The 24,161-nt window shown below is 38.4% G+C and overlaps 2 protein-coding genes and 1 long non-coding RNA gene across 9 annotated transcripts in view; 1 reads left to right on the top strand and 2 right to left on the bottom strand.

Annotated features, from left to right (window-relative positions):
* The window catches only part of LOC141278548 (uncharacterized), a 47,428-nt gene extending 27,076 nt beyond the window's left edge, over window positions 1-20,352 (bottom strand). For 2 of the 4 annotated variants that reach the window (XR_012331371.1, XR_012331370.1), the window contains exons 1-2: window positions 19,967-20,352; window positions 1,519-1,678 (exon numbers count right to left, since the gene is read on the bottom strand). This is a non-coding gene — a long non-coding RNA (uncharacterized lncRNA). The remainder of the gene's footprint in view (window positions 1-1,518; window positions 1,679-19,966) is intronic. The other 2 variants (XR_012331372.1, XR_012331367.1) reach the window with 1 other exon arrangement.
* LOC141276699 (transcription elongation factor A protein-like 8) lies at window positions 1,691-19,035 on the bottom strand. The gene is made up of 3 exons (XM_073793652.1): window positions 18,951-19,035; window positions 9,920-10,041; window positions 1,691-5,914 (listed from the first exon to the last, which is right to left on the bottom strand). Exons 1-3 carry the CDS (start codon window positions 19,033-19,035, stop codon window positions 5,546-5,548), a joined length of 576 nt encoding a protein of 191 aa, XP_073649753.1. The 3' UTR covers window positions 1,691-5,545.
* A 128-nt stretch (window positions 20,353-20,480) lies between the features above and the next one.
* SOAT1 (sterol O-acyltransferase 1) overlaps window positions 20,481-24,161 on the top strand; it is a 64,744-nt gene continuing 61,063 nt past the window's right edge. For all 4 annotated transcript variants that reach the window (XM_033854304.2, XM_033854314.2, XM_073803853.1 and 1 more), the window contains exon 1: window positions 20,481-20,653. The gene's annotated coding sequence lies outside the window, so the exon portion shown is untranslated. The remainder of the gene's footprint in view (window positions 20,654-24,161) is intronic.

The following is a 24,161-nucleotide window of genomic DNA, read 5'->3' as shown; positions in this document are numbered from 1 at the left end:
TCATGGTGAGGGCATCAGCTTGCAGCAAGGGGAGGCTTTAACCTTCAAACAAAAAGATGGGGTTGGCCAGGGAGCCAAGAAGTGCCAAGCTGTTCTGGGTTTCCCATAGCCCTGACTGTTTATAATTCACAGCTATTGTTTACCCATCTTAATTTCTCTGATCTAGGAGCAGACTCTTGCCATGTTACCAGGACATCAGGATGGCAAAAGTCTGACAATGAGGGGTAAATTTTTGCAAAAACAGAATGGACTTTATCTACATGTGCCATAATCTTTACAGATTCTGTTGGTGTTGTCTTTGTTTTTTTTAAATATTTATTTATTTATTTGGCTGCACCAGGGCTTAGCTGTGGCATGCAGTATCTTCATTTCTGCCTGTGGGATCTTCGTTGCAGCATGTGGGATCTAGTTCCCTGACCCAGGCCCCCTGCATTGGGAGCGTGGAATCTTAACCACTGGACCACCAGGGAAGTCCCTGTCGTTGTTGTTTTTGTATGAAAGTCACCTAGGGTATTTCCCTAATACTCAGGTTCAGTCCCTTTCATGTGAGCCTAAATTTTGATGACAAATAACATTTTATGTTAGGACATATAAGATTTATATGAATTTCATATAATTTCTCAAATACTTATATATAAACACAACATAAAGAAGGCTTAATGTTACCTTTTATTTGACAATGCTTCCCATGTAATTTAATATACAAAATAAGCCTAATTAGTTTAATATCTCTCTTTGAGGTGCTTCAGGACAAAATCACTTTCTTTTCCCTTAACAAAATGCATTTCCATTCTTCTTATCTCCTTTTACTGAAAACACACATCTTATTTTCCTTGTATACTGAAATGCTTCCCTTATTACTTCTAGTAGCTTTAATTACACCTATGTTATAATTTTTAACCCTTAAAAAACCTTAATCTCTTGAGAAGCAGGCTATTGTAAACTGTCATATCAGCACTTTCTGATTGGTAAATCTGTGAACACATTTTATAACCTCTAGAAACGTACATTTTCTTATAACATTCTTCCCTCAATGTGGTATAAGACATAGGTCTAATAAATCCAAATATCTTTAGTTTTTCTTTAGTAAGAAAAGTAGGTAAACATAGACTTGCTTAGCAATTAATGTTTCAGTATTTTATCTTAATGAGAAATGATCTGGATATTCAATGAATTCTCATCATTCAATTTAACTTAGCAAAACTCTGAAGTTTCAAGTTACCAAAAATTGGAGAAACTATTTTTAGGTAGACAGGCCATAAAATATAATCATTATTTTTTTAAAATTGAAGTATAGTTGATATAAAACATTATATGTTATGGGTGTACAGTATAGTGATTCACAATTTTTAAAGTTTATACTCCTAGACCCTCTGCCTAGGATCTTTCCCTAGGTTCTCTTCACCTAGGAAATGTAACAGTACCCCTTTAAGACTCCAAGTCTTAAGATAACAGCTCAAATAAAAGTCATAGACTGTCACTTAATACAAGGAGATCTAGATATCAGGAAAAACTCACCAACGCACCTGAAGGGTTCTGTGAAGCCAGGGGGGCTCAAGGGGCTGTGCTTGGTACCAAGGCGCTAGTCCAGTATAGACTCCAGGTAACCTCAGATGGGTTTTTCTGATATCCTGCCAACTATGCCAAGCAATATTGATGGAAATAATCAATAAACAATCTGTAATAAGAATAGAAAAGAGTTTTATTTGAGCCAAACTGAGGACTATAGCCAAGGAGACAGCCTCTCAGATAACTCTGAGGAATTGTTCCAGAGAAGCATGGTTTTCAGCAGTATTATATCTTATAAGAACAAAGAACGTCAAACAAGGGATACATTCTTTCAAATCTTCAAAAAACCAGATCACCATGTACACAGTGAGTCAGTGTGGCCTTGGTACCTAGGAAGGGAGTCTTTATCATTGAAAGAATACCAGTATTGGTGTCCCAGGAAGGGAGGCATTTAATCTTTATTTTTAACATGTGCATTCTTTACTTATGGTCAATGCACCCTTTTCTTTAATAATTAAAGCAGATGTACAACGTATGTTTGATAGGCCACAAACAGGCTGTTTTAGTTAGCATAAAATTCAAGTTAATTTGTGTATAAGCTAGAATTATTTCCCCATACCTTAGTATGTAAAAATTTCTTCAATCAATAGTTTGAATGAAAGAACCTATTTGAAAAATATATATATATTGTTAGTTGGAAGTATGTCTGTCATGGAATTTCAACCTATTGAATCAAAAAGTGATAATTTGGAAATCCAAATATTCCTATCTTTGCATTTAAGACTTTTAATGTGACTGCAACTTAACTTTTCAATCTAATCTTTCCCTCCTACACTGTGTTCTGAAACCATAGTTGATGTGAGAATGTCCAGAGGGTAAAAAGTCACAGAATGAACAAGGTACATTTTCCCAGAGACTAGTGTTTACTTAAAGACTTTTTCTTAGAGATGGGGGTGGATGGGGAATGTGAACTTCTGCACAAATATGCTTTGTCAGATTTTTCATTGCGGGCATTATGGAGGATTAGGTGTCTAGAGAAACTCTCCTGGTATAGGACACCTAAAAATGTATATATATACATATATATATATAATCAAATGTTGGTGTTTGCTCTGGAGGCATCTGTCTACATGGATGGCCTAAAGCTTGAGTTCTAACAGGTGCAGTGAGCAGGAGAGAAAACTAAAGGCTTGTCCCCTTATGGTGGAAGATTGGATGGAAATCCCTACATGGATCTGAGAACCCCAAGGAGATATAGTACTTTACTTCAGCTTATAAACAAGGAAGAAAATACCACACAGAAGGATTTATCATTGACTCTTGTCTGTCTCAACTTAAGTTTTGTTGGAGGAAAAACATGACTTTGGCAAAATTTCTGAACTATGCAAAAAACAAACAAAAGATTCCAACTACAAATGTAGTTTAAAGTGGGCTTGGATGGCTACTTCTCCACCTGGCAGAAGTACCTTGCAGAGCAAATTCAAATACTCTCTGGGAAAATGCACTTTAAACCTAGGCCTCAGAGACACCCCAAGGAATATGAGCATGCGTATGGTAACTCTGTTTAACTTTTTGAGAAACCGCTGAACTGTTTTCCAAGGGGGCTACACCATTTTACCTCCCTACCAACAATATAGGAGGGTTCTAATTTCTCTGCATCCTGGCCAACACTTGTTACTATTTGTCTTTTTTATTATAGCTGCCCTAGTGGGTATGAAATAGTATCTCACTGTGGTTTTTTGTTTCTTTTTAATTAATTTATTTTATTTTATTTATTTTTGGCTGCATTGAGTCTTCGTTGCTGCACACGGGCTTTCTCTAGTTGTGGTGAGCAGGGGCTACTCTTCATTGCAGTGCGTGGGCTTCTCATTGAGGTCGCTTCTCTTGTTGCAGAGCACAGGCTCTAGGTGTGCTGGCTTCAGTAGTTGTGGCACACAGGCTCAGTAGTTGTGACTCACGGGCTCTAGAGCGCTTGCTCAGTAGTTGCTGCGCACAGGCTTAGTTGCTCTGTGGCATGTGGAATCTTCCTGGACCAGGACTTGAACCCATGTCCCCTGAATTGTCAGGCAGATTCTTTATCACTGCGCCACCAGGGAAGTCCCTCTCATTGTGGTTTTGATTAGCATTTCCATAATGACTGATGACATTGAGCATCTTTTCATGTGCTATTGGCTATTAGGTCTTTGGAGAAATGTCTATTCAATTTCTTAGCCCATTTTAAAATTGGGGTTTTTATCTTTTTATTGTTGAATTAAGAGTTCTTTATATATTTTCAATACAAGTACTTTCGATAAAGTATAATTTGTCTAATTTTTCTACTGTTGCTTGTACTTTGGGTGTCATACCTCAGAAATCATTGCCTAATGTAAAGTCACAGAGATTTAGGCCTATGTTGTATTTCTAAGAGTTTTATAGTTTTAGCTCTCTTTTGAGGTTTTTTTTCTTTTTTGTACATGATCTGAGATAGATGTTTAACTTCATTCTTTTCCATCTGGCTGTCCAGTTGACTCAGCATCATTTGTTGAAAAAGACTATTCTTTCCCCATTTAAGTGACTTGCCACCCTTCTCAAAACCAATTTACCATAAATGTAGGGTTTGTTTTTTCTTCTGGACTCTCACTTCTATTCCATTGATCTATATGTCTAAATTTATACCATAATATGGTTTTCTGGGTTTTTTTTATTGAGGAACAGTTGATTTACAATATTATTAACCTCAGGTGTACAACAGAGTGATTCACAATTTTATAATTATACTCTACCTATAGTTATTACAAAATATTGGCTATATTCCTTGTGCTGTATAATATATCCTTGTAGCTTATTTATTTTATACATAGTAGTCTGTACCTCTTAATCCACTACCCGTATCTTATCTCTACACCCTTCCCTCTCCCCACTGGTAACCACTAGTTTGTTCTCTATATCTGTGTCTGCTTATTTTTGTTATATTCATTCATTTATTTCTTAGATTAAGATACAGTATTTATCTTTCTCTCTCTGACTTATTTTACTAAGCATAATACCCTCCAAGTCCAGTCATGTCGTTGCAAATGGCAAATTTTCATTCTTTTTTATGGCTGAAGAGTATTCCATTGAGCATATATATCACATCTCCTTTCTCCATTTTCTGTTGATGGACACTTAGGTTGCTCCCAAACCTTGGCTATTGCAAATAATGCTGCTATGACATTGGGGTACATGTATCTTTTCAAGTTAATGTTTTCATTCTCTTTGGATATATACCCAGGAGTGGAATTACTGGATCATAAAGTAGTTCTGTTTTTAGTTTTTTGAGGAACCTCCATATTATTCTCCCTGGTGGATGCACCAACTTACATTCCCACCAGCAGTGTACAAGTGTTCCCTTTTCTCCCCGTGCTCACCAACATTTGTCATTTGTGGTCTTTTTTTTTTTTTTTTTTTCTGTGATAACTGCGAGTTTTATTCCCCTGGCTAAGAGATCCAGAGGTAATTTGAGGTTTACATTTTTTTTAATAGTTCTTTCTTCAAGAATTTAGGTGCCCCCATTGCCCTTATAAGCTGGTTGCAAATTATTTGATTGACTCTTAATTATAAAAAAAAACTTTAATTCTTTTTGTATGTGTGACGTGTTCATTAAAAAATACATATGAGCAAAAAGAAAAAAACTCACACCACACAGAAACAAGCACAGTTAAATTTTTGATATATGTATCTATATATACACACGCACACGCACACACACGCAATTTGAGATTTTCTCCTACATATGTGAGCTGATACTAAATATGCTACTTTGTAACCTGTTATGTTTTACTTTACAATATGGAATGAACATATTTTCATGCATATGTGTGAAACTTCCCAATTGAAAAACAGACCTGGAGAATGTGTCAAAATACAAAATCCAGATGCTGGTAATAAGGACACTACCTAAAGCAAAACTCCACCAGATGATTAAAAATAAAACAAAAGTCAAAGATACATCAGAAAATGCTAACAGAAAGAAAGCAGGCACCAGATTTTAATATCAGACAAAAAATTTAAAAAAAATTCAAGGCCTAAAGCACACAGGATGAGGACGGCTGCGTGAGTGTCTTTGCTCCCAATGCATCATCACAAACGTGTTTCTTACTCTTCTTGTCTCTTCCCTAAGCCTTTCCAACTCATCTACTCCTCTTATCATTTCTTCTGAGTCCAAATGCCTAACCGGAGTGTCCTCTTTATATCCCTGACCAGGCTGAGTCAGCCCTCCTCTAAGGTTTCCTTCTGCTTCCTGGCTTACACCTTCTTCAGAAGGTTGAGGATTTCTTTCTGCCTCCTGTGGTACAGCTTCCATAGGGCGGTCTTCCTCAGCCTTTGGCATGTTCGGTGCTTTTCCTTCATTTTCTTCACAAGACTTTTGCGTGTTGAGTATTTTTCTCTTATTTCATTTTTGAATAAATTAACCCTGCAGGGATCCAGGGGATTTTCCTCCCTCTTCCCTCACTCTATTTGGGTCGCTTCCAAAAGACCAAGAGTCCTGAAAGGATCCGGGGCACTTTTCTCCTCCAGCAATAGGGAGCTGCCTATGGTCTTTTTGATGATAGCCATTCTGACAGGTGTGAAATGATATCTCATTGTGGTTTTGATTTGCATTTTTCTGATGATTAGTGATGTTGGGCATCTTTTCACGCGCCTGTTGGCCATCTGTATGTCTTCTTTGAAAAATGTCTATTTAAGTCTTCTGGCCATTTTTTAATCAGGTTGTTCATTTTTTGTTATTGTGTTGTATGAGCTGTGTCTGTGTGTCTATGTGTGTGTATATATGTATACATATATATATGATATTAACCCCTTATTTGTCATATCATTTGCAAATATTTTCTCCCATTCAGTAGATCCTTTTTTAATTTTGTCAATGGTTTCCTTTGCTGTGCAAAAGCTTTTAAGCTTAATTAGGTTCCATTTGTTTATTTTTGCTTTTGTTTCCTTTGTCTTAGGAGGCAAATCCAAAAAAATATGGCTACAATTTACATCAAAGAATATTCTGCCTATGTTCTCTTCTAGGAGTTTTATGGCTTCAGGTCTTGCATTTAGGTCTTTAATCCATTTTGAGTTTATTTTTGTATATGGTATGAGAAAATGTTCTAATTTCATTCGTTTACATGTAGCTGTCCAGTTTTCCCAGAACCACTTATTGGAGAGATTAGACATCTTTTCCCCATTGTATATTCTTGCCTCTTTTGTCATAGATTAATTGACCATAGTGTGTGAATTTATTTCTGGCCCTCTATTCTGTTCCATTGATTTATGTGTCTGTTTTTGTGCCAGTGCCATAATGGTTGGTTTTTTTGTTTGTTTGTTTGGTTTTGGTTTTTTTTTTTGCTGTGTTGCTTCTTCATTGCCGTGCGTGGGCTTTCTCTAGTTGCAGCGAGTGGGGTCTACTCTTCATTGAGGTGCATGGGCCTCACGTTGTGGTGGCTTCTCTTGTTGTGGAGCAAGGGCTCTAGGTGCGTGGTCTTCAGTAGTTGCAGCACGTGGGCTCAGTAGTTGAGGCACGCAGGCCCTAGAGCGCAGGCTCTGTAGTTGTGGCACACAGGCTTAGTTGCTCTGCAGCATGAGAGCTCTTCCTGGACCAGGTATCGAACCTGTGTCTCCTGCACTGGCAGGTGGATTCTTAACCTCTGTGCCACCAGGGAAGTCCTGCCATACTGTTTTTCTTTGAATTTTACTTTATTTATTTACTTTTTATACAGCAGGTTCTTATTAGTTATCTATTTTATACATATTAGTGTATATATGTCAATCCCAATCTCCCAATTCATCCTGCCACCCCCACCCCCCCATACTGTTTTGATTACTATAGTTTTGTAGCATAATTTCAAGTCAGGGAACGTGATTTCTCCAGCTCCGTTCTTCTTTCTCAAGATTGTTTTTGCTATTTGGGGTCTTTTGTGTTTCCATACGAACTTTAAAATTATTTGTTTAGTTCTGTTAAAAATGTCTTTGGCACAGTGGTTAAGAATCTGCCTACCGGGCTTCCCTGGTGGCGCAGTGGTTGAGAGTCTGCCTGCTGATGCAGGGGACATGGGTTCATGTCCTGGTCTGGGAAGATCCCACATGCCGCGGAGCGGCTGGGCCCGTGAGCCATGGCCACTGAGCCTGCGCGTCTGGAGCAATGGGAGAGGCCACAGAGCGAGAGGCCTGCGTACCGCAAAAAAAAAAAAAAAAAAAAAAGGTAAGAATCCGCCTACCAATGCAGGGTACATGGGTTCTATCCCTGGTCCCGGAAGATCCCACATGCCGTGGAGCAACTAAGCCTGTGTGCCACAACTACTGAGCCTGCACTCTTGAGCCCATGCCCCACAACTACTGAGCCCACATGCCACAACTACTGAAGCCCACAAGCTTAGAGCCTGTGCTCCGCAACAAGAGAAGCCACCGCATTGAGAAGCCCACGCACCACAACAAAGAGTAGCCCTCGCTCAACGCAACTAGAGAAAACCCATGCACAGCAACAAAGACCCAACGCAGCCATAAATAAAAAAATAAATAAATAATTTTAAATGCCTTTGGTATTTTGATAGAGATTGCATTGAATCTGTATATTGCCTTGGGTAGTATGATCATTTTAACAATATTAAATCTTCCAGTCTGTGAACCCAGTGTATCTTTCCTTCTGCTTGTGTTGTCTTCTATTTCTTTCATCAGTGTCTTATAGTTTTCTGAATACAGGTCTTTTGCCTCCTTGGGTAGGTTTATTCCTAGGTATTTTATTCTTTTTGATGCTATGGTAAATGGGATTGTTTTCTCAATTTCCATTAGTTAGTTCTTTGTGTATAGAAAAGCAACAGATTTCTGTATATTAATTTTGTGTCCTACAACTTCACCAAATTCATTAAAGAGCTCTAGTAGTATTTTGGTGGGGTCCTTAGGATGTTCTATGTGTAGTATCATATCATTTCAAACAATAACATTTTTATTCCTCTTTTTCAATTTTGATTCCTTTTCTTTTCTTTTTTTTTTTTTGCATGATTACTGTGGTTAGGACTTCCAATACTGTATTGAATAAAAGTGGCGAGAGTGGGCAACCTGGTCTTGTGGAACAAGGATGATCTTGGGGGAAATGCTTTTAGCTTTTCACCATTGAGTATGTTAACTGTGGGCTTATCATACATAGTCTTTATTATGTTGAGGTATGTTCCCTCTATAACCACTTTGATGAGAGTTTTTATCATAAACTGATGTTGAATTTTCTCAAAAGCTTTTTCTGCATCTATTGAGATGATCATATGGTTTTTATTCTTCAAGTTTTAAATATGGTGTATCACACTGATTTGTGGATACTGAACCATCCTTGCACCCCTAGGATAAATCCCCCTTGATCCTGGTGTATGATCCCTTTAATGTATTGTTGGATTCAGTTTGCTAATATTTTGTTGAGGATTTTTGCATCTATGTTCATCAGTAATATTGGCCTGTAATTTTTTTTTTTTTTTTTTTTTTTTTTCGGTACGCGGGCCTCTCACTGTTGTGGCCTCTCCTGTTGTGGAGCACAGGCTCCGGACGCACAGGCTCAGCGGCCATGGCTCACGGGCCTAGCCGCTCCACGGCATGTGGGATCTTCCCGGACCGGGGCACAAACCCGTGTCCCCTGCATCGGCAGGCAGACTCTCAACCACTGTGCCACCAGGGAAGCCCGGGCCTGTAGTTTTTGTGTGTAAGTGTGATATCTTTGTCTGGTTTTGCTATCAGGGTGGCCTTGTAGAATGAGTTTGGAAGTGTTCCTTCCTCTGCAATTTTTCTGGAATAGTTTGAGAAGGACAAATGTTAACTCTTCTCTAAATGTTTAATAGAATTCGCCTGTGAAGCCATCTGGTCCTGGACTTCTGTTTGTTGGGAGTTTTAAAATCACAGTTTCAATGTCAGTACTTGTGATCGATCTGTTCATACTTTCTATTTCTTCCTGGTTAAGTCTTGGGAGATTGTACATTTCTACGGATTTGTCCATTTCTTCTAGACTGTCCATTTTATTGGCATATAATTGTTCATAGTTTCTTATGATCCTTTGTAACCTTATGCCATAATATCTTTTAAGACCTAATCTAATGATATTTTATCACTCTGCCATGTTCTGTGGATTACACAGATCTACTCTGGTACAATACAAGAGGAATTACGTAAGACTCTGAGTACCAGGAGGTGAGAATCCTTTGGGGACATCTTGGAGGCAAGGTACAACATAACAGTAAACATGTAATTATTATCTGGATGTACAAAAATATATGCTTTTTGTAATTTAGTAATACAATCAGACTTCTAAATCTAATAAAGGCTAGTTTCAAAATACTTACCCTAATCATCATGTTTAATGGCAAAACATTAAAAACATTCTCTTTCAAACCAGGAAAAAGACAGAAATGCCCACTTTCCCCACTCTACTCACCATTGTATTACAGGCCTTAGCCAGTGTAATAAGGCAAGACAAGGAAAGAACTTGAAAGGAAGACATGACCCTGTAATTCTTTGGTGATGATATGATTCCTACATGAAAAACTGAGAAAGAATCTATGAACAGTTAATGAGAACAGTTAGTAAAACTTCTAGATATGATTATACCAGCAGCAAAAAAGAACATTTATTTAAAAATGATAGCCTTACTGTAGCAACAAAAACTGTTAAATAATCTGGAAAAAATGTATAAGATCTTAGTGGAGAAATTTATAAAAGCTTATTGAAAGACATTAAGGAAGACTAAATAAATAGTGAGATATAGCCTATTCTTGAATGAGAAAAATCAGGCAAGAGAGTCATGCCGTACTAGATTGAAAAAAATCTTAACATTCAGTTGTAATTATTGAAACAATGTGGTATTGACAAAAAGATTAATAAGTCTATGGAACTGACAAGAAAGCACAGAAACAGACCATGCTTTGGGAACTTGACATACAATAGAGTTTTCAGTTGAGAAAAGATGCTCAATTGGACCTATTTAAAGTTTTTTCCTTGTATCAAACAAAAATAAATTCCAAGTGGATGATTAAAGACTCAAATATGAAAAACAAAACTTGTAAAACTTCTAAAATAAATTACAGAAAACCTTCTTTGTGATCCCATGGTGAAAGAATTTAAGACAGAAAAGGGTGAAACCATAAAAGAAAATATTGCTACTTTCTGTCCATCAAAATACACTATAAAAAGAGTGGAAAATGCAATAAACAACCTAGAAGAGACTTGTAATGTATATAACTGACAAAGTATTAGTACTCATAATATTTTTAAATTTTACAGAGAAAATCTAATGCAAATACAAGCAAAAGCCTTGAGGTTATGAGAGAAAAAACACAAATGGCCACTAAATATATGAAAATGCTCAAAGTCCCTAGTAATCAGAGAAATTCAATCTAAAACTATAATCATATTTCATATCATGTGTACCGTACAGGCAAAACATAAAGGGTGATGAAGATGTAGAACAACAGGTACTCGCATTCACTACCAGCGAAAGTTGGTACAACCATTTTGGAAGACTATTTGGTATTTTTCTGGTGTTCTATTGCTGCATACAAGCCACCCCAAATTTAGTGACTTAAAATAACATTCCACAGTTTCTGTGGGTCACAAATTGGAAGGGGCTTGGCTGGGCAGCTCTGGAATCATTCATTCAGTTCCAGTGGGTCATCTGGGAGTTGGGGCTACTAGGAACTGGCTGGAATCATTCTTCATATTGTCTCAGCATCCCTCCTTGGGACCTCTCCACTTGGGCAGCTAGATTGAGCTCATAGCATGGTGGCCTCCGGCCTCTGGTTGGTCAGAGTCCTTATAAGGAAGCTAAAATCTTTTAGGAGCAAGTATTTGAGCTAACAAAATAGAAGGTGTATGGCCCTTTATAAACTAGCTTTGAAAGTCACACAGAGTAACTTCCACCCTTCTCTATTGATTTAAAGTTACAAAAGCTCACCCACTATCAAAGAAAGGGGACATAGACTCCATGTCTTGATGGGAGATATGTCAAGGTCACATTGTAAAAAGAGCATTTGGATGGAAGATATTTTTGTTGCTATCTTTAGAAAATATTATGTGCCATAGGCACTATTTACTAAAATTTACTTCACTCCTGGATATTTACCTTACAGAAATTCCTTCCCATATGCATCTGGAGACACAACACTTTGTAATTACAAAAAAATGAAAACAACATGTTCAGCAACACTGGAATGGATAAATATACGGCAATATTCTTCATAAGTGAAAGTGAATGAACTCTAACCACACATATTGATATGAAAGAATCACAAAAACAATGTGGAACTGAAAAGGCAAATTGTAGAATATATATATCATTTATATCAAGGTCACAAATAAGTAAAGCTATTTATGCTACTTTATGTTATATTGTTTAGGAGTATCTATATTTGTGGTAAACTAGTAAATTATAGAGAAAAGCAAAGGAATGAGTAACATAAAATTCAGGATAGTGGTTTCCTGGGGGGAAAACAAGCAGAAGGAGAATAGTCTGGGAGGGGTATACTGGGAGCTTTAAGGTTCTGGGCTGTTTTATTTCTTAAGCTGAGTGGTAGTTACTTACTGTTCAGTTTAATAATAAACTGTTTATTAGGTTTTGAATTTGAAATAGGTTTGAAAACAGAACAGTTTAATAATAATATTTAAAATAAATGTATATATTCGTGACAATTCTCACAAAATTCAAAAAATATGTATTTATATAAAGGGTTTTGCCACATGTATAATGAACCTCCTTTCCCAAGAAAGTATATTAGCCAAGTTTAGAAATAGGAAACTTGTTTTCTCCTCTGATAATAGACATCTGAAACATTATATTTACATAGCACCATTGATATGATAGACTGGTATGCAAAGTTTGCATTGATTTTAAAGCTAAAACATGAGATTTCAAAGACATTGAGTGGGGATATGGGGACAAACGCTTAAATTTCTTGATGAATGGGACATTTGAGTTTATTCTTTCTCTGTAAGGAGATATTTTGGCAGAAAAGTTTTGAGAAGCTCTGAGTCTCCTGGCCAACTTGATTACTCATTATTTCCTGAACACATCCTGTATCTTCTGACTTCGTGCTTTGGCTCCCGCCAAACCTTTCAAGTCACAAAATTTACTTGGTAAAAGAGAGGAGGTAAAAAGCCAACTTGTTCTTGTCCAGAACCAGGACGATTTGATCTACATTCTGTGTTCCTACAGAAGGGAAACAATCCTCTAACATTTGTGCAAGTCTGCCTTATGACCTAAAATTTGAAGACCTGGATCCATTGTTTCATACTGACGCTGCAACTGTACAAACTCAGCCAATAAGGGCGATTGTTTCCAGTTGATAGCAGTTTGGTGAAATTAATTGTTGCTTGACATTATTTTTGTTATTTAAAATTCATTCAGCCCTGACAACCTATTAGGGAATCTTAGTCAAATTTCTAACAGATGGCTATTTACTATATTGCTAAAACCACCACAATTATTTCTTGAACTTTTCCTGGTAATTTCTGCAGAGTTAGATTCCAGTGGAAATTAAAGGTGGACTGTTAAAACATTGCATAGAGGATATTATATAGTTCCAGAGTGGCTTTTCATCCCTGAGTATGAAGTTTAATGTGCTCCTACGTCTTCTTCTAAAACAATATACCAAAAGACATGTCTCATTACCACACATTGCCCAGCCCGACTCCGAGTCAGTGAACCTCTCACCTCCATAGATTGTTCATCGTGCCAAAGGATGTACATTAGTGAAGCAAACTGGGTAAACTTGCTCTCTATTGCGTATGCTTTTGATGTCTTGAAGGCAAAAGTCTTGACTCTTCACACCTATCACTCCTGTCTATTTTTGGATTTCTTAAATCCATGATTTCTCAAGAAATCTCTTGAGGTGTACCTCCCACTTCCTATGTATGTGATTCAGTTAAATTCAAAATCTATTAATTGTTTCCTATACTTACTGTGTTACACACTACACAGGGGAATCAAGAATGGGTAAGACCATCTCTGTTCTTCAGGAACAACAGAGAATTTTGTGTGTGTGTATGTTTGTGTTTGTGTGTGTATACAGGAAGTTGAAGTAGGTGGTTAAAAAGTATATACATAAAAAAAAAAGTATATAGATAACTGTAAATAAGGCAGGTCACACATGCTATTTGTAGGCCCACCAATAACATTTGTGGGATTGAGAACCAAAGAATAAATTGAGGCCCACGTGCCTTATGTTTAAGTCTGTAAAAGTTATAAATCAAGTTCACACAGGACTATCAAAGAAAATATATCTTCTTATATCAACAACAAACCTTTATAAAAATCAAATGGGAAAATATATCTAAAGCTATAACTTTTGTATGACTGAAAGAGAAGTAAAATGTCAAATATTACAATTTAAATATTATTGCATGTGTCTAGATTTTGGGCTGATGATCCAATGATATCTGGATGGGGAATAAAATTAAAACCTATGTAATTCATATATTATCATGTATTTATTTCATAACTTTTATCTTGCCATCATCAACAAAATCATTAATTATGTTATCATAAAGATTTTCATTTTTTGTGCACTATCTACAGTAATGACTCAAAGTATTAGTATACAAAATGTAGTAGAATTTAAAGTGTACAAAAATTGAATGTGTTGAATATATTTTCATTAGGAAAGTACATGTAAAATGTAAAATAAAAATTATTTTAATATATGTTTTAAGTTATTTCATTTATAAAATATTATAAAATATAAATTATATATATTTATATATATAATATATATATAAATATAAAATGGAAAAATAAAATATAATTAATGACTATCAATATTTTAAGTCATATTATTTAAATAAAACTGGCATTTAAAAATGTTTTTCTTTTTGTCTGATGTATTACATGTAGTGAAGTACACAGACTTAAGTATATAGTTAGAAGAACTTTTACATTTGTGAACACCCATGTAATCACCACCCAGATCAAGACACTGAATATTTCTAACACAGCAGCAGGCTCCCTCATGCCTTCTCTTAATTGATAACTTGGCAAAAGGTAACCACCAATCAGACCTCTATATTAGTTTTTTCTGTATTTAAAAATTACTTTATTTAGATATAATTCACATACCAGAAAATTCACCCATTTAAAGTGTACAATTCAATAGTTTTTAGTGTAGTCACAGAGTTGCACAACCATCACTACAATCAATCTTAGAACACTTCCATCACCCCCAAAAGAAACTGTATCTCTTAGCAGTCACTCCCAATTTCCACTCAATTCTCCCAGCTCTGGGTAATTACCAATGTTCTTTCTGTCTCTACAGATTTACCTATCCTGGACGTTCCATATTGATGGAATCATATAATATGTGGTCTTCTATGACAGTCTTATTTCCCCTTAGCATAATATTTTCAAGTTTTATCCACGTTGAAACATACATTAGTACTTCATTTCTGTTTATGGGTGAATCGTATTCAATTATATGGATATACCATGTTTTATTTATTCATTCATTAGTTGATAAGCATTTAGTTTGTTTCCACTTTTTGGTTATTATGAATAATGCTGCTATGAATACTTTGCACAAGTTTTTGTGTGGACAAATGTTTCTCTTGGATATATACCTAGGAGTGGAATTACTGGGTCATATGGCAATTATATGCTGAACTGTTAGGCTGTTTTGCAAAGTGGTTGCACCACTTAAATATTTTTACTGTAAAGTCTATTTTATCCGATATTAATATAGCCACTCCAGCTTTCTTATGATTGCTTTTTGAATGATTCATGTTTTTCCATTCTTTTAATTTCAACCTCTGTGTATCTTTGAATCTAAACTGCTCCTATAGGTAGCATATAGATGGATTTTGTTTATTAATGTATTCTGTTCAATTCATTCACACAATGTTATTATTATTGATATAGTTGAATTTATGTCTGCCATTATAATTTTTGTTTTCTGTGTCTCATGTCTTTTTTGTTCATCTCTTCCTACTTTACTCTTTTTTTCTTTAATTGAATATTCCTTAGCGTAACATTTAAATTTCTTTAATGATTTTTTCCCTATATTTTTTGGAGTTATTTTCTTAGTGGTTTCTCTAGGTCTTACCATATCGTCTTAACTGACCAGAATCTTCTTTAGATTTATACCAACTTAGTTCCAGTAAGATAAAAAAAATCATCTGGTGATTCAGGAAATCTTGAGGGTGTTTCTTACGTGTGTATATTACCTGAACTATTATTACATCTATGGCAGTGCCTAAAATGTAATACTTTGCTATTTAGAGCTAGAGGCAGTCTATCGAGTCAAGCTGGGATAGGTGGCACTCTTAACAGGGATAGGTGGCACTTAACAGGGATAGGTGGCACTCTTCCCTGTATATAAAGAAATCTGTTTGTAGAAAAACAAGTGATGACAGCATGCAAGATGACTGAATCACTAAAACAAGGAATGAAGTTGTGTCTGACCTCTCATTAGTTTGCCCACAATCTTATATTTCAGTTGGCTTCATTAACTCATTCAATATATTTTTCAGGTGGCTCTTACATATTTTGCTGGATGCTTCCAGAATACATAAAAAAGAGAGGAGTCCAACTCTCCAAGAGTTTTCAGGGACATGCCAATCAAGGTTGTCCTGATTTACACTCTTGCCTCGTACTAACTTAGTCACAAAACCTTAACTCCAGATGAGTCTATGTTTTCACTACGCCTGAGTGCCAATGGAGAAATTACACATATTTGAAATGGGATAAAGATTTGTTGCTTGTTTGGTATCATTAAGGGAGATGTGACTCTTTGAAGAACTGAGATGTGGACTTCACTGGCTGAACAGTGGTTAAGAATTCACCTGCCAATGCAGGGGGCACTGGTTCGATCTCTGGTCCGGGAAGATCCCACGTGCCACGGAGCAACTAAGCCCGTGTGCTACAACTACTGAGCCTGCGCTCTAGAGCCTGCAAGCCACAACTACTGAAGCCCGCGTGCCTAGAGCCCGTGCTCCGCAACAAGAGAAGCCACTGCAATGAGAAGCTTGCGCACCACAATGAAGAGTAGTCCCCACTCGCCACAACTAGAGAAAGCCAGCAGGCAGCAACAAAGACCCAGTGCAGCCAAAAATAAAATTAATTAATTAATTAAATTTTTTTAAAAAACCTTTCTTAAAAAAAAAAAAGAATTGAGATGTTTGTATTTTAAAACCCGATTTGGTTCCTGTTCAGTTTCCCGTTCTGGCTCCCTGTAGACCCCAGTGTCTTCTTGTGATATGGCTCAGTCCCCAGGTTGAGGCCACTGTTCTCTTCCTTCCCCACATCAAAGTTTAGCTGCATCCCTGGGTGGTAGGACTTTAGATGGCTTTTATCTTTGTGCTTTTCTGTATCTGATTTTATTTTCTGCAGTAAGTATGCATTATTGACACAACCAGCAAAAAAAGTTAGAGCTATTTTTATTGTAAAATTAAACAAATCTTGATTGCTTCTTGTTCAGTTTCTTTAGGTCTCAGTTGGAGATGGACTATTGCAGCTTAAATATTAACCCGAGTAAAGCTTATTCTTCGTCCTTCTCCAGGAAGCATTTTCTTACTTCAGTCAGCATTAACTCCAGCCACCCAGCCTGCTATGCTGAAAATCCTGGATACATCCTGAACCACCACATCCAAACACTCTCTAATTCTGTTAATTGTCTGTTTAAATCTCTGTCAAATATGCCCACCCCACTTGCTACTGCCCTAGTTTAGGCACTTATCATCTCTCATCCATAGTACTGTAATGCTCTTCTAACTGGTCTCTCCACCTTCAGTTTCATTTCCTCTAGTACAGTACAGTCTCCTAAATCATGACTCTTCCCTACTTAACATCCTTTACTGGCTCCCCACTGTCTATGGGAGTCTGAGTCAGAATGTCTCAGCATGGTCTACATATTTCTTTTTTTTTTTTAAGTTTTTATTTTATATTGGAGTATAGTTGATTAACAATGTTGTGTTGGTTTCAGGTGTACAACAAGGTGATTCAGTTATCCCTATACATGTATCTATTCTTTTTCAAATTCTTTTCCCATTTCTTAAGCCCTGACACCAACTTTATCTCTTGCCACTTCTTGGTAAGTAACCTACACTTCAACAATACTCAACTACTTTCCAGTCTCTTGCATAGTTCTGGCTCTAGTTCTGGCTCCCTCTTGTCTTGTTAGCCTTTGACCTTGTTTTTCTTTTGCTTAGAATGTCCCTCCTCCCTTGCCTGCCAGTTAAATTTCTCTTTCTTCCTACTGGTTCAGAAAGCTAGAGTCAGGTAGACTTCCTCCATTCAACCTTCCCTCTCCTAGAGTAGCAGGCTGTGATAATCATTCTATCTGCTCCTACTGAATCCAGAAGATAACAACATCAAAAATAATGATAAGCCTCAGTGTAGAAAAGTGTAAAATAACTGTTGATATTTATTGACTACTTCTATATGCCAGCGTCTGTACTTGGAGCTCTGTAGGCATTGACTCATTTCATCCTTACAGTGACCCTGTAAGGTAGGCACTTAAAAAAATTTTTTTTTTAATTTTAATTTTTTTATGTCTTTACTAGAGTATAATTGCTTTACAATGGTGTGTTAGTTTCTGCTGTATAACAAAGTGAATCAGCTATATGTACACATATATCCTCATAGCCCCTCCCTCTTGCATCTCCCCCCCACCCTCCCTATCCCACCCCTCTAGGTGGTCACAAAGCACTGAGCTGATCTCCCTGTGCTATGCGGCTGCTTCCCACTAGCTATCTATTTTACATTTGGTAGTGTATATATGCCCATGCCATTCTCTCACTTTGTCCCAGCTTCCTTTCCCCGCCCCCCCAACCCCTGCCACCAAGGTAGGCACTTTTATTATCCCTTCTTATTATAATACTTGTCCTACTTATCTTGAAATGGCTAACTTATTGTCAATCTCCCCAATAGACAGTTGTTTTTATTCATCTTTAGATTCCTAGCAATTAATACAAGTTCCGTACGTGTGGTTTTTGGAATGTGATAAAGCCAATATTCATATTTAACCAAGCCTTGATCCCAAGGAGTGAATGATGTGAGATTTTCGGGTCAGTGGTGGGAGAGGCTTGGAGTTTGGGCAGAGGCATTCAGGGTCCCTCCAGTAATATTAAATGATCTTTCCCCTTGAACTAAATGGCATCCTCCTACTTGCTTAAGAAAACCACCTGGGAGTCACCTTGTTTACCACCTTTCTTTACACCTGCACCTCAGGAAAATATCCTGAGATCCTTCAACTTCTGTTTCTATAGCAACCACCCTAATCCAGGTCACCATCGTATATTGCATGGACTTGTCCAATAGCTCTCGATCATTCTCTGGCTTCTCCCTGTTCCATTTCTAACCCCCTGCAAGTCATTCTCTACAAAATAGGTTGACTTAAAAAACAAGACAAGACATAACTTAACAAACAAAAAATCCAAACAACAGGATTAGCCTTCTGCTTAACTTGCTAACCTCAGTCTCATACCCTCCACACAAGGTGTTTCAGGCCTCCCGGCCTTCTGTTCCTCAAACAAGCCAACGTTGTTCAGCATTAGCACTTCCGCACCCATGTCCTCGGTCTAGAATGCTCTTCTTCCCCATAATTGGCATAGCTGGCTCCTCCTCATTTAAGGCTTAGTTCAGATCATCTCCCCAAAAAGTCCTTTCTTGACCACTCTGTTTTGTTTTCTTCTTAACACATCACTACCTGCTATTATTTTATTTACTTTTTTAAAAAAGTTATCTTTTCCACTAGAAATATAAGCATCTAAGTGCTGGGCTTCTGTTATATTCACTCCTGTATCCCTAGCACCAAGAACAAAACACAATATTTTTTGAATGAATAAATGAAACAAGGGGAAAAAACGAGCCTTTTTAGTATGTGTATATAGTGGTGAGCAGTCTTAAAGAAAGGAGTCCCTGTGTTCCTACTGCTCTTAAACTGGTAGGAGGGGAGCGGTGATGTATCAGATCCTATTGTCATCCAGGTGGCAGAATTAGCAATCACAACTGTAGAAGAGGTAAACTGGGTGTGCCTGCCAATGACTGCCAGTCCTGAATTGACTGAACGCTGAAGCCAGGTTCTGCTTCGGGGTGAACAATGCTGGGTGCTCTGGGCGGCCAGGGGAACTTATACAAATCTCTTTGTTAAAAGGTCCACCGAGAGTAGTCAGTTTAGGTAACCTTGATCCATTTGTTCAGGGCAGCCTGACCGGGTCATGGGTGGCCATCTCAACCTGATAGTGTAGGGTTGGATTGACTAGACAGGCTAGGTTAGCTCGTACTGGTTTGCAGGCTGAGAGTGTGGCCCTTCAGTCCCTGTTGCCCACATCATTCCCTTTTCACCTACCTTTACCTACGTATTGGCCTTCATAAAATCTAAGCAATCTAAACAGATACGATCTAATTGTATCTAATGTCCTAATCTCTCTGCATCATTATTTTCTCTTTAATTGTGAAGTCCCCTTTTAAATTACTTCATTGCCCCGGTATTTCACTTACCTTACTGTCTCTTTATCTAGTTCGCTGAAGGACACAGTTGAGAACAATTTTCGAAGCATTAAAGCATCCCATGACAAACGCTTCTGGCTAGCGCTTCTAGTTGTCCTAGGGGGTCAGTTCAAACTGCAATATTCCACAGTTCTATAGGCGGATTCTGCGAGTCTCTGGAAGAGGCACTAGACTCGTCAGTTCTGCGCTACCATGCAGGGCTCCTTTTCGGACAGGCAGCAAGTTGCCTCGGTCCCATTTCTGCAGAACATTGAATCGCTGGGGTAGAAATGGAAAGCAAGCTACTGTCGCGGGAATCAAGTTCTACTCGCGCAAAGCTTCCCGCTTAGTGGGCCAAGGCCAGCGTGGGTCTCTAGCCCTGGGAACCCCGCGCACTCGGGGAGGGGCGGGGCGGCCGTGGGCGGTGGGCGGAGCCTGACGGCGGGCAGGAGCACCAATGAAAGCCTCAGCCGGCGCTGGCCGTGCGCCTGACGCTGCGTAGCGGGCTGCGAGGCTGGGGGCGGAGGGGCTGGGGAGTCGGGAGCGTTACGTTCGTTTGCTGTTGGGCTGGTGGCGTTGGCGGCCTGGGGCAGCCGGGAAGCGAGCGGCTAGGAGCCGACCTTCTTGCCAGCCGCGCTGTGACGGCTTCTCGGCTTTGCCTTCCTTGCTGAGGTCCCCGCTGCCAGGCTCCGGCCCCAGGTAATGCCCATGCTCCCCAGTCCCCTCCTCACTTCCTGCCAGGGTCCACCCGCCTTTGCCGGAGAAGAAGGGGAGAGAAGTGGCGGCTGCAACTCTGGCCCGGGGGCCTGGCCTTGTCCTGGGCTGAGGGGAGGGGGAGGCTCCGCGAGTCCTGGGCAGTTTGGGGGATGGGGCGGGCGGGAAAGTTACCTTCGGGCGCCGGTATGGCTGGCAGCCTTTTAAACCTTGGAGGTTTGTTTGGTGTCCCCCCAAATCCTGTGACATCTCTCAAGCCAGTAATAAAGAAAGTTATGAATTAGAATACATTTTATTCCTTAAAAAGCGAAACCAAAAACGCACTCAGAGTGTCAGCTTCTGACTGATTTTAGGGGAAAAAAGTGTGAAGGGATAGGTGGTACTTCAAGACATCGAAATCTGGATACCAAAACCTTTAATCAACTCATTTTATTTTGAAGTATTAGGATGTGATTAAGTTTCTGTCATTCTTAAATGTTAATAGCCATGCAGTTTAAATGATATGTATGTTTAGAAGTTATTTGTAAGCGAGAAACACCTATAAGCTCTCAGGTGGGTGCTGTTTAAACTAATTTTTTTCCAGAGTCCCTTGAATTCGAGTCGAATTCAACTCGAAGCATTCTTCTTTTTTTCCCCTTGCTTTAAGTTGGGCGGTATTGGTGTTAGGGAAGTTGTGTGTTGTTTAGGCATAAGGATGGATTTTGGAAGGAGCTCTGATGCATTCAAGACTATTCCTTTAAAAATGCACGTGTCTCATTGCATCATGTGCTGCTAACTCTCAAGATTTCACATTCTTAGGATAAAGATCAAAACACTGCTGCCACTCTTATCTCCAGTTCAGTTTGAGCTATCTGGGCTCCAGCCACACCGGTTTTATTTTTGTTCTTCTAAGAAAGCCTCTTTCTCTTTACTATCTCCTGGTCTTTAGGGGTTTCCTTCACCTCTAATTGGCTCATTTCCTCTAATATCAGCCCTAATATCACTTTTTCAGGAAATCCATCCTGTGGGGGGTTAAACCCTCCTAGCGCTCTATTTTTCTTAGCTGCAGTTAATCATCAATTGTAATGAGCTGCGTTAGTTACTTAGATGCTTTGTTTCTTCTACTAGCATGTAAATTTCATGAAGGCTGGGCTAGTCCATCTTATTTAGGTCTTAGTTCGCAGTCTGGCCCAGCACCTGGCGCAATGAGAATGAATGAGTTGGAGGACAGAGGAGGGAACTTCTTTTTTTTTTTTTAATGATTGCTTTTATTTATTTTATTTTTGGCTGCATTGGCTCTTCGTTGCTGTGCGTGGGCTTTCCCTAGTTGCGTCGAGCGGGGGCTACTCTTCGTTGCGGTGCGCGGGCTTCTCATTGCGGTGGCTTCTCGTTGCGGAGCATGGGGTTTACGCACGCGAGCTTCAGTAGTTGTGGCACGCAGGCTCAGTAGTTGTGGCGCACGGGCTTAGTTGCTCCTCGGCATGTGGGATCTTCCCGAACCAGGGATCGAACCTGTGTCTCCTGCATTGGCAGGCGGATTCTTAACCACTGCACCACCAGGGAAGTCTCAAGGAGGGAACTTTTGAATGAAAAATATTAACTAGAGATTACCTGTTTCCTTTGGGAAGGAAAAGGAAAAAGTTTTTAACAAAGGCCAGTTAACAAAATTTATTTATGGAATTTATCACATAGGATAAATGATTATAGTGACCATACAGGTGTAAATGAGAATTTGTGTTCTTTAGTTTTGCTAATTGATAAGCCAGTTCTTTGATATGTAAATATAGGGTTGTACTAGGGCAAACCTTTATTTGGAAAGAAGAAAGGGAACCTTTCTTCTTTTGAATTTGAATTGTATCTGTTTTGAATTCTTTTGTTTTGAATTGTATCTGTAAAGTGTTTCTCTTTACCCCTACTGAACCTGGGAGTGATGTAACAAAGTCGTCACCTAGAGTAGGTGTTCCTGTTCAATGTTTCTTTTTTTTTTTAATAGATTTAAATGTGCTTTTGAAAGCTTTATTAATAAGGAACACTGCAGGCAGGCTGAAGTGAACACTTCTTTCCAACGTGATTCATTTTAGTGGTTCAATCCAATTCTTTTTGTTTCGCTTTCTTAAGGCAAGTTAGATACTACCACACTGAACATTCCAAAACCAGTGAACTGGTTGGATTCTTAAGAAATAATTGTTCAGTGTGTTGTATTTTTAAAATAGCTAGTCAACTTTATGCCACTTTGGGTGTAAATGTTTCTGCTGCCACTTACTGTCATGTGACTGAGTTTAGTAGTGTTTCCGAATCTTTTGCACCTTTTTAAATGGAAATTTTAAGTGAGGTATGTGATGCACTGACCCTGGCACCCAGCACTTTAAATGTTACTGACATGATAAACATGAGTGCCTATTTCCTTTATTGCTGCACCTCTTGTGAGACTAGTCTTATGATCATGATTTTCACTTCCTCAACTCATTTTGCAACCCAATTCAATATGTTTCTTTCTCTCTCTTCCTGAAACGTCCTTCTTCCTGAAACTAATTATGCATGTAAATTGTAGCTACTAATGTCCCCAGATTGTGAAATATTCAGTGCCCCATGCTCTTTTTTTTTTCTTCCTGTATTTTTTGGGTCCTACCTGAATTTTCCATGGTATTGACCGTAGGTTACCTCTTGTATCTTCTAACTTGATTTGGAACATTGCTTGCTCCTGGTTCTCCTCTAATCTTTCCTAGGCCTTGTTTTTTTTTTTTTTTTTTTTTTTACAGTTCTTTAATTGCCTTGTAATATTGGAAAATGTTAACCACTTCTAAAATGAGATAATAGTGGGAATTCCCTGGCGGTTCAGTGGTTAGGACTCTTTCACTGCTGTGGCCTGGGTTCAATCCCTGGTCAGGGATCCCTCAAGCCATGTGGCGTGGCCAAAAGAAAAAAGGGTTAATAGTATCTGCCACATAGATTGTTGTGAGGATTAAATGAGCCAAAGTAAGTACTAGGCAAATGTTAGCTTTGTTATTTCCTAAGTAATCTCTTTTCTTGACTTATGGCCTCTCCCTGAGACTTCCTTCCTGTGCTTGGCCTTAGCTGCTGCCTATACACCAATGAATCCCACATCTCTCTCTTTAGTCCAGATTTGTATATTCATTTGACTGTTGGCGATAATCACTTGGCTGACTCACCGGTATATCATATCGAACTTATCTACTCATTTCTCTTCTCCTGTAGTTACTTAGCTTAATGGCACACCCGTAGGCTTAGTTAGGAAACTCACTTGGGATCTGTATTTCCAACTGCCTTCTGGATGTAGGCACCTGGCTATCTCATAGATGCCTCAGCTTAATGTTTGTAAATTTATCCGATCTCTCTTATCTCTTCTTCATGAAATCATTTGTCCATTTAAGAAATACATGTCATTTGAGCGTTACTTTAGGCCCTTATCAATTGCGAGAGCTCATTGTTCTCCCTGTTATCCAGGAGGGCAAAATTTCCCCCTTTACCCCTCTTGAGTTCTCTTTTTTCCCCC

Source organism: Tursiops truncatus, chromosome 1 (genome assembly GCF_011762595.2).
Source record: "Tursiops truncatus isolate mTurTru1 chromosome 1, mTurTru1.mat.Y, whole genome shotgun sequence".
Classification (NCBI taxonomy): Eukaryota; Metazoa; Chordata; class Mammalia; order Artiodactyla; family Delphinidae; genus Tursiops; species Tursiops truncatus.
This window is presented reverse-complemented; position numbering and strand designations above follow the sequence as displayed.

What these genes read in the sequence shown, in the direction of transcription:
- LOC141276699 (XM_073793652.1), bottom strand. Translation starts at nt 19,035, where the DNA reads ATGGGTGCGGAAGTGCTAATGCTGAACAACGTTGGCTTGTTTGAGGAA. An exon ending in TGAAACACCTTGTGTGGAGG is followed by an intron (nt 10,042 to 18,950) that starts GTATGAGACTGA and finishes AACTGTTCATAG; the next exon opens with ATTCTTTCTCAGTTTTTCAT. An exon ending in CTAAGGCCTGTAATACAATG is followed by an intron (nt 5,915 to 9,919) that starts GTGAGTAGAGTG and finishes AAATGAAATAAG; the next exon opens with AGAAAAATACTCAACACGCA.